General features: G+C 40.0%; 1 protein-coding gene across 2 annotated transcripts in view; it reads right to left on the bottom strand.

Moving 5' to 3' along the window:
• LOC140463460 (EF-hand calcium-binding domain-containing protein 6-like) overlaps positions 1–10,201 on the bottom strand; it is a 56,677-nt gene extending 46,476 nt beyond the window's left edge. For both annotated transcript variants that reach the window (XM_072557437.1, XM_072557436.1), the window contains exons 1-3: positions 9,862–10,201; positions 9,025–9,119; positions 6,570–6,670 (exon numbers count right to left, since the gene is read on the bottom strand). In XM_072557437.1, coding sequence (XP_072413538.1) covers positions 6,570–6,670; positions 9,025–9,119; positions 9,862–10,168 — 503 coding nt within the window. In that variant the 5' untranslated portion in view covers positions 10,169–10,201. The remainder of the gene's footprint in view (positions 1–6,569; positions 6,671–9,024; positions 9,120–9,861) is intronic.
• Positions 10,202–10,791: the final 590 nt, after the last annotated feature.

Raw genomic sequence — 10,791 nt, forward strand, 5'->3', positions numbered from 1 at the left:
CCTCAGGAGATCTCCCACCCACAGCTTCCAACCTCATAGTCCGGGAACCCCGCACTGCCCGGTTCTACCTCCTTCCCAAGATCCACAAGCCTGACCACCCTGGCTGACCCATTGTCTCAGCATGCTCCTGCCCCACTGAACTCATCTCTACCTACCTTGACACTGTCCTATCCCCCCTAGTCCAGGAACTCCCCACATACGTTCGAGACACCACCCACGCCCTCCACCTCCTCCAAGACTTCAGTTTCCCCAGCCCCCAAAGCCTTATCTTCACCATGGATATCCAATCCCTCTACACCTCCATTCACCATGACCAGGGCCTCCAAGCCCTCCGTTTTTTCCTCTCCAGACGTCCCCAACAGTACCCTTCCACTGACACTCTCATTCGTTTGGCCGAACTCGTCCTCACCCTTAACAATTTCTCCTTTGCATCCTCCCACTTCCTCCACACCAAAGGCATAGCCATGGGCACACGTATGGGCCACAGCTGTGCCTGCCTCATTGTTGGCTACGTAGAGCAGTTGATCTTCCGTAATTACACCGGCACCACTCCCCACCTCTTCCTCCGCTATATTGATGACTGCATTGGCACCACCTCGTGCTCCCGCGAGGAGGTTGAGCAATTCGTCAACTTCACCAACACATTCCACCCGGACCTTAAATTTACCTGGACCATCTCTGACACCTCGCTCCCCTTCCTGGACCTCTCCATCTCCATTAGTGACGACCGACTTGACATTGACATTTTTTACAAACCCACCGTCTCCCATAGCTACCTGGATTACACCTCTTCCCACCCTATCTCTTGCAAAAATGCCATCCCGTATTCCCAATTTCTCCGCTTCTGCCGTATCTGCTCCCAGGAGGACCAGTTCCACCATAGAACACACCAGATGGCCTCCTTCTTTAGAGACTGCAATTTCCCTTCCCACGTGGTTAAAGATGCCCTCCAACGCATCTCGTCCACATCCAGCACCTCCGCCCTCAGACCCCACCCCTCCAACCATAACAAGGACAGAACGCCCCTGGTGCTCACCTTCCACCCTACAAACCTTCGCATCAACCAAATCATCCGCCGACATTTCCGCCACCTCCAAAAAGACCCCACCACCAGGGATATATTTCCCTCCCCACCCCTTTCCGCCTTCCGCAAAGACCGTTCCCTCCGTGACTACCTGGTCAAGTCCACACCCCCCTACGACCCACCCTCCCATTCTGGCACTTTCCCCTGCCACCGCAGGAACTGTAAAACCTGTGCCCACACCTCCTCCCTCACCTCTATCCAAGGCCCTAAAGGAGCCTTCCACATCCATCAAAGTTTTACCTGCACATCCACTAATATCATTTATTGTATCCGTTGCTCCCGATGTGGTCTCCTCTACATTGGGGAGAGTGGGCACCTCCTAGCAGAGCGCTTTAGGGAACATCTCCGAGATACCCGCACCAATCAACCAAACCGCCCCGTGGCCCAACATTTCAACTCCCCCTCCCACTCTGCCGAGGACATGGAGGTCCTGGGCCTCCTTCACCGCCGCTCCCTCACCACCAGACGCCTGGAGGAAGAACATCTCATCTTCCGCCTTGGAACACTTCAACCCCAGGGCATCAATGTGGACTTCAACAGCTTCCTCATTTCCCCTTCCCCCACCTCATCCTAGTTTCAAACTTCCAGCTCAGCACTGTCTCCTTGACTTGTCCGGACTTGTCCGACCTGCCTATCTTCTTTTCCACCTATCCACTCCACCCTCTCCTCCTTGACCTATCACCTTCATCTCCTCCCCCACTCACCCATTGTACTCTATGCTACTCTCTCCCCACCCCCACCCTCCTCTAGCTTATCTCTCTCCACGCTTCAGGCTCACTGCCTTTATTCCTGATGAAGGGCTTTTGCCTGAAACGTCGATTTCGCTGCTCGTTGGATGCTGCCTGAACTGCTGTGCTCTTCCAGCACCACTAATCCAGTATTTGAAAATTGTTATATCAACCTTGACAAGTAAAAAGCCAAAGCCAGTGAAGGTGTTTGAAATGTAACAACACTGAAGGATAGAACTAATATGATCAAGTGAAATACACAGTAGATATTATTCTCAAAGGAATGAAGGAACTGAAAGACAATCAAAGGTGAAGATTCATATAGATGGCCTTGTAATACCTCTATCAATGTGTTTACAACCAGAAGTTACACGGTGGAAACACTAAGTCCTAAGTCATGTTGTTCCTGTCACGCATACAGCACTAACTACATGCCCCAAGTTACTTGTACATCATTTCTGAAAGAAATCAATTTTATTATCATTTGAACAAATAATCTTTCTCTGAATACTAAAGTGTTTTGGTCCTTAAAATTATCAATTTCCAATACTTACAAAGTGCAGATGCTAAAGCTTGTATTAAAATACTGGTAAGACAGATAAAATTCATCTTAAAAAAACTCCAGGAACAACTCAGAATGATTTCACAACCTCACTGATCCTTTCATGGGCCAGGAAGGTCCATTAAAATGTCAGGAATATGAATTACATTAGTTGCCAGCTTTAAATGGATGCAACAGGAATTATTTGTAATCGTATCATAAATCCATTAAGAAGGATTTTTCTGGTGCAGCGGTAGTGTCCCAACACCTGGATTGGGATGTCTGGGTTCAAGTCCTACCTGCTCCAGAGGTGTGTAATAACATCTCTGAATAGGCTGATCATAAAAAAGTTAAATTTTTAAAAAGTATTTCAATTCATTAGGTTCAGTGGGGAGCCTAACAAGGTAGGACTGCAATTTGGTTTTGGTGAAGTTAGCAGCAAACATTCTAGTAATTTGCAAAGGATCAGAACTCATCGCATATCTCTTTCACACTGAAATGTAGGATCTTTCACAGGTTAATAATGCCAAGTGTTGTTAATGTGCCATTCTAATTCTGTCCCAATGCAAGGCTTCTAATAATTGAAAGCTGAGGAAAAAGCAAGAATTCTCTGAGTGACTAAAATTCAATAAATGTAAATGAACCTTTCCTACTCTAATCATTTAGAAATAATTTAAATGTGGATACGTGCATTGGCGTGATGCACTATTCTAATCAGAAGTATAGATGTGCATGTAGACTGACCAGGGATATTTGGGGAAATTCATGGACTTAATAATAAGGTAGAGTAAGGAATAAATGCGATGCCAAAAACTTTGAAGGGAAGTGCATTTCCACATCTTTGCACATATGATTAACAAAAGACCTCTATTTAACATGTCTAAAATTCAACTTTTGTCAATGCAAGCAGTTAATAAACTAAAACTGTTAACTTCTGATAATCTGCTTAGTATTTGCAAACCCTCGTCATTTGTTGCTTTATATTGAATTAATTGATCTTAGTAAATTAATTTGATGGATAAATGGACTCAGTGTTCTGGGCTCAGAAAGAGAAACCACTCCTGATTGTTGTTTACTTGTCTGTGTTAGAATATGCAAGATTATGGTCACAGGTTAAGAAAGTAAGCGAGCTCAGCTTTGATTTTCTCCATATACATTTAGCTGCTGACATGCAAATGTAAACCTTCCAATAAAACACTTTTTTTTATTATTTATTGAAATTTGCTAGTAATGCCTGCATTTGTTTCCAATTGCCTATGAGAAGGAGAAGGCAAGTTTGCAAATTGGTGCAAAATTCAGCCAAGATGTGATGTGTTGATTGTGTGCAATTTATTGGGGTTAGCTCCTAATCATAATCATTCATAGCTCCAGATACAGATTTGGACGTGTGAAAGGAGATGATCTAATGATGGGACCATAAAGTTTGAGAAGAGGTGAAATTTAAGAGAATGCAGCCAATTATAGCAAAATGGACAAAAAGGAAAATTGATTTTGTCTCACTTCTTGTCTGCATAAAGTTAAGATATAAGAGAATTCCAATGGGAAACCCATTACTGCCATTAATAGTATGCTAAGAAAATATAAACAGCAAAGCAATAGCTCAAAAGGTCCTAAAGATTGTGGAGAAAAAAGAAATAAAATTGTCCAGAAATAACCTCAAAACTAAATTGTTTTCTTACTGTACACTTTGCATATTGCATGCATGAATTATTGGAAATTTCATGCTAGATAACTGGCTCCATCAATCTCAAACTCTCCCCAATTCATCATTATAATGAAGTTTCCTTATGAAACTTCCTTGCTTCTGTTTACTTGACCTCATAAAAGAATTTAATGCCTAACATGAGCAAACTCCTTGACTAACTGATCGGGTTCACATGACTCACATCTGTTAATAAATCAAGGACAAAAAGAGAACCTATGCTTTTTAAATCCTGACAATCCTACCAAGGGAATGCAAAAGATGCCTGCATCTTCTTCACAGGGGAGGCTGTCACTGAATGAAGCCATTTCATTGACAACTGACCTGTAAACAAGTTTCACCGCGGAGCTGAACTCTATTTGTGGCTGTGAATGAGTATTGGCATGGGCAAGCATAAAGTCCAAGGTAAATTTACCCAGTCAAACTTGATTATGGATGATTACAGTACAAGTTACTTCTATACTATACTAAAATAAAGATTGCTGTATTGTACAGCCAATAATACTTGGTCAACAAAAACCACTTATACTGACAATGATTGATCTAAACAAAAATATTCAATACTGTATTTCCCTACTATTGAGTGGTAGCTATATAGTCAATCAAAGATGGTTATAACATGATTAGTCAACTTTAAATTGATACATACGCTTAAATCCACCTGAAAAAAACTTTGGGTATTATCATTTAAGATATAAAGAAAACTGTACACACAATCCTGTGTAACTTCTTTAAAAAGTCTTTGTCCAAACTGTTCAAAGGGTAGCCAGTAGTAAATTCAACCCTTTTGTTTCATTAAGATAGCTGCCTGTCTCTATGTTTGTAAGTATGTGTGCTGTCTTTAAGAATTAGAGCCTGTCTCTGGTAAACAGGCTTTCATTGTCCATTTTGCGTGCACAATAACAAATCTCATCAATTTGCTTATATTGTCTCTTTTATGAATTCTTATGCTTCACTGTTCATTTATCTTGCTTGTGTTTAGTTACCCTCCAGCTGCAAGACTCCAGGGTTCCTAACAGTCCCATGCATGCCTGCAATGTTTGCTGGCTAGATCATTGTGCACAGACCATATCTTTATTTTAATTCTTCTGTATTTTTGATTGTGGACAGAAATGCGAAAGGTCTGTTTCAAAACCAAGGATAACAGAATGGATTACTATATTTTTTTAAAAAGTAGGTAACTTGGCACTCTTTGCAGGTACTGTTTACACAACTATTTGTTCAAGCAGTGGAGTTACTATAGACAAACTGGATCAGATATGGGGGTTGAGGTTGGTTGAAAAGAGGCCAGCAGCAAGTAACTGAGAGGTCTGTGGAATAGTGACCTCTGTCGATGACAAAGGCCATCCCCCTGTCAACGACTGTATGATTTGGTTCCCAGGTAGCTGAGAAGCTTATGGGCATAAATGTTTGTGCCGAGACCATCAGGCTTCCAAAAAGGGAGGATCTCTCTCTCTCTCTCTCTGTCTCTCTCTCTGGAGTGAAAAGAACCCACAAATCTGAGGAAAGCCTGTATATTCCACCCTAATGGTAGCTGCAAGCTTAGCTTTTTAACCAATAAGTTAGAGAGTTGATAAAAGTGAGCCAGTCATCCTGTGCCTCCTGCAAGCAAATGAAAGCACGTGAAGAAGGAAGATTGGGGAGTGGCAGGTCCTTACAAGTTAAGAGGATCATCTCAGTGAACCCAGTGGATAGAGGTCATAACCTGTCTCCCAGTCTTTCCCTCCACCATACCCCATTTTCTGTTGTCGAGAGTGTGGTGCTGGAAAAGCACAGCAGTTTCAGCAGCATTTGAGGAGCAGGAGATTCGACATTTCAGGCATAAACCCTTCATCGGGAATCTCATTTTCCCATTTTCTATTGTGTCTGTCTGTATGTGTAGGGGGTAGCTTTATAAGGGGAGTCAAATTTTAACTGGCAAAGGTATATGTCAATTGTTTCTCTTTAGCCAGAATCCATTTATTTTCAATAATTAGTAATTCTTGTTAATTGAAGAGACCTAGTCCATGCTTTTTGTCAATCTGGATCTAAAAGCCAGGAACTCGGGGAATTGCATATACTTTTATAAAATCTTTAGCATTTGTGATGGTTCCAAAAAAAGCAGGGCTTGATATACCCAATGAGGTGTAATACTTGCACTTATTCAAACACTGTATATAGTATATTTTATTTATATTAATTTGTGTTAACTCGATGAATACTTTATTATTTTCAATAAATTGGCCACGTCCATTTCAAAACTGAAAGTTGGGTTGAAGTTCATGCTGGTTATTACCAGAAATCTGGCAAATTTCTTTCCTCTGAAAAGCAGTAGATATATTAGGCAAGCTGATCTCAACATCTGATTTTATTACACAAGTTCTCAGCCAATGAGCTCCACACTAACAATGAAGTAACACAAAATGCACCTTCAGTTATATGAAACACAATCTGATTTAAACTGTTAAAAGTAACCCACATTAATGCTTGCCTAAATTTAAAGTGCTTCAGTAAAGAAAAAGACTTGTGCTTCACCTTGTCACATGACCTCTACCAGTAGGGTCATGTGCCTGGAAAAGCTGTTTTAGAATGTAGAATCCACCAGATCTCAGCTTTTCATGTAGAAGATATTGAAGCTGGAAAACCAATTAGGAGAAAACATTAGATCCACAAAATGCCCCATGTCAACATATAATTACAATTCATGCTTTCTTCAAGCATTCTTCACTTGTGTTTTCAGAGAAAGGCAACTCTGTAAGATCACAATAAATATGATCTGATATTTCCACATTCATGAAATAGTGTGATGCAAAACTAAGCAGTGTTAAGCACTGAAATTCACTTTGCATACTGTCAAGTCTGGAGATCAGAAAACACTGCATTATCAGAATACAGCATTTGGTCTATAGCAAAAAGCTAATTAAAAGAATGTAATTTCACAGATTCAAAGAAGTACAAGCAATCAGCAATTATACTATTTTAATCACACAAGCTGCTCCAAAATGAAACAATAGAGTCCAGAACCTGTGTTCTTAATTTGCGTTCTTGTAATCCATTCAATACACATCCCTTGTGTGAAGTCATGCAGTTTATGGTTTTTATATTTTATTGATTTGTCAGTAATCTTCAAAATGTTGTTTACATTTTCTGAGCTATAACTGAGGCCTGAAAAATTGAACATTTATTCCAGCTATCAAATACATTGAAAACAAGATGCAACAAATTGTCTCACTGTGACTGGGTTTATATAATTGATTTTTGCTTACACAATCAAGAATAATTAACAAGTCTATTCTTATTACAGATAATATAGTTGGTCCTCTGACCTCAATGATACACCACTACTTGATCTGGGTTGAATCAGTCTAACTATTAATTAATCTACAAAGGTGGAATCTGAAAACTTATGCTATTTCCAGAATGTCAGTGTGGTTTTTAACAGTAAAGATGCCCGTCAGTTAAACCCACCTGCTGTCAAAATATCTTTAATATTTTACAACCTGTTGGAGTGCCCTAAGATAGCTAGACCATTGCATTGTTAGGTAAGAACAGCAGAGGTCTGTGTTCCACACAGCCTCTTATTGCTAGCACTAAAATGAAAAGATCCAAACTCCACTATTCACAGAAGAGGCATCTGCTGCCCTGCCGACCTATGTATTTAACGCACAGTATGACATGGTACTGAAGTATAAAGGTACAACATGGGTTCAATTCTCGATTTTTCCCGATCTCTGTTGAGGCAGCTGTACAAATGCTGCTTTTAGCTCTAGTGATATTAAGCTGCCAAGGAGAAGGAAATTAGTCAGAGTCCCTGCTCTTGATTGATTTTCAATGAGTCCTCATAGAAGTGAATGTGAAAAGCTCAAAATCTAAAATTAAAAAAAGAAAGTGCTGGCCTGTCATTGCCTGAGCCATCGATCTCTTTTCTTTCAATAGCTGGGATTAGATCGACCAACTGTAGGGCTGATCCAGATTTTGTGGAAAGAAAGGTGATTAAGTGGAGTAGGAGTAATGGCACAATAAAGTAAGTACATTATTGAACAGAAAATCTGTCCTAGGATTCTGATTAAGAAAAAAATTCGAGAGTTGTGGTGCTAGAAAAGCACAGCAGGTCAGGCAGCATCCAAGGAGCAGGAGAATCGATGTTTCGGGCATAAGCCCTTCTTCAAGAATATGTCCGAAACATCGCTTTTCCTGCTCCTTGGAAGCTGTCTGACCTGCTGTGCTTTTCCAGCACCACACTTGTGACTCTGATCTCCAGCATCTGCAGTCCTCACTTTGTCCTGATTAAGAAAAAAGCCAAGGAGTGTAATGAATATTTTAAAAGAACCTATTACATCACATTTCATCCTGCATTGTTACATAAATTCTAAAATGCATCAAAAGCTCTAAAGATTAATCTATTATGAATATGTAATCAGTTTAACTTAGTAAAACAATTATTTTTATTCTATTTGAACACAGAGAATCATTAAAATCAGCAGGAAACATATAATTAACATGTTTTCAGCTCATGTGCAAAAAGGAGTATAATGATGCCATTTATATGCCTGAGATCCTTAACTGAAATGCGGACAATAAGGATTTATGCTTCTGAGATCCCAAATTTAAGAACATTTTTCAGTCAGATATTTAACTGATGGATTCACTGAATTACGTTTTATGAATCAATTGTGTTACGTACATGAGGATCCCATGAAATGAATCTCAGCTCCATTTGCTGGATCCACCTACCAATACCATGCTGACCAAACATATCCCTTTTGTAACACCTATTTCTGTATTTGGTAGGTGATAGGCACAAGACAATTTTCTAAACTTGGTGCACTCATTCATTTTTAAGCAAACTTCAAACCATGCAATGATTATGCCTTAGCTTCAAATTTTTTATTTGTTATTGCCTCTAATTTATATATACACCAAATTGAGAATGCAAGTGCTGCACACTAAATATGCATAATATTTAACTCTACAGCTCTAAATTTCTTACCTCATCAATTTGCAGTCTCATTTGTGTACCAGGTCTTGTGATAATTGTCTCAACATCATGATCAACCAGTCTGGGGTCACTGGCCCACCGTTTTTCTAATGTAAAAAATCATTCTTGTAAAAAAAATCCAAAAGTTACAGAATTGTGAATTTAATTCACCCCTTAAAGAGTCATAGAGATGTACAGCATGGAAACAGATCCTTCGATCCAACTTGTCCATGCCAACCAGATATCCTCAGTAAATCTAGTCTCACTTGCCAGCATTTGTCCCATATCTCTCCAAACCCTTCCTATTCATAGACCTATCCAGATGCCTTTTAAATTTTGTAATTGTCCACCCTCCACCACTTCCTCTGGCAGTTCATTCCATACCCAAACCTACTTATAAAATGTAAAACACAATTATTTAAAGTTCAATTATTGTGGCTACTTGCTCATGCAAACCTTTTCCTTAATTGGTTTTCATCAAGTATTTGAAAAGTCTCTACTGGTTTTCAAGGTTCTCCCATGAATCAATCATTTGTGGGCGCAGAGGCAACTAACCAAGACCTCTTTTCACCAGCAGCTATTTGAGGTGGTTCATGGTGAATCAGCCTGTGCAATAAGCAGTGTTTCCCTGGAGCATTTGAAAACTGGACAATATAGGTTGAATTTTAATGCTTTCCTGACTCATATTTTCTGAGTGACTATCCAGTCCAGCTCACGTCATCTTCAAACCATTATATCGTTCACAGCTGCAAGACTCAGCTGAGCATGTTCACACCACTGAACACGTAATTCTTGGTGCACGCTTATTCCCAAGTTACTAATCAGTATGTATTTAATAGTGGAACTTACTGAGATTTATCCAGTGATCAAGCTTTCTCCAGTTGTCCATTTGTCCCCTACTGTGCTCTTTAAGTGCATTTTCCAAAGTGGAGATGTATCCACGCCTTCTGGGACTTGTTTTCAATGGACCCCCATTATTTGAAGATTCCTGAGAAGCAGATCTTTCACTACCTTGTCCTCCACTTGACAGGTTCGATTCTCCCTGAACTGAAATAGTTTCAGGATTGCCCAGCCTTGACAAAGGGTGCTGCACTTCAGGAAACATGGATGGTAATCCTGAATGTGAAGCGGGTCTGGTAATGCTTACCTGAGCCATTTTGTCTAACTTGAGCTGAACTAATGCTAAATCACCGTGATTAGAAAAGCACTGGTGTCCTTGCTGCAAACAGGAACTCTCGTCACAGCGACAACTGTGTTGCTATAGGCAACCTCAATTCTATACCTCTGAAAGGAATTAGCTGCAGGGGAGATCTGATTGAATGACTGTCTGTTAAAGGTTTCCACTAAATTAAACAAACTTCTGCTATTGTCAATTCAATAGTGTGTCATTAAAACCGAACACAGTAGTCAGAAGCTGTGTCATACCATTGACATTCTTCGAACAAAGCATTGATTATTATAGACTTAGCTCTTTTCTATTTGAGTCCTTTGGTTTCTGCAGTTTTAAAAATCTACACAGTGGATTTTAAGCCTCTTTTGAATTGTTCTTTCTTCATCTCTAATATTACTTTCACAAGATTGCCAAAGTATCCCGTAAGACAAAACATTGCCTGTACCCTACTCTACATTAAGTGCTTGTCAACCTACACTGACTCCAATTATCCCGAAGTCTCAAACTAAATTCCCTCAATGGCTTTGCCTGTCACTATCTCTGCAACTTCCTTCACTCCCAGAGCTCCAAGAACTCTGTTTGGGTTAGAAATGTAACACTATACAAAT

This window comes from Chiloscyllium punctatum, chromosome 38 (genome assembly GCF_047496795.1).
Source record: "Chiloscyllium punctatum isolate Juve2018m chromosome 38, sChiPun1.3, whole genome shotgun sequence".
In the NCBI taxonomy this organism is placed as follows: domain Eukaryota; kingdom Metazoa; phylum Chordata; class Chondrichthyes; order Orectolobiformes; family Hemiscylliidae; genus Chiloscyllium; species Chiloscyllium punctatum.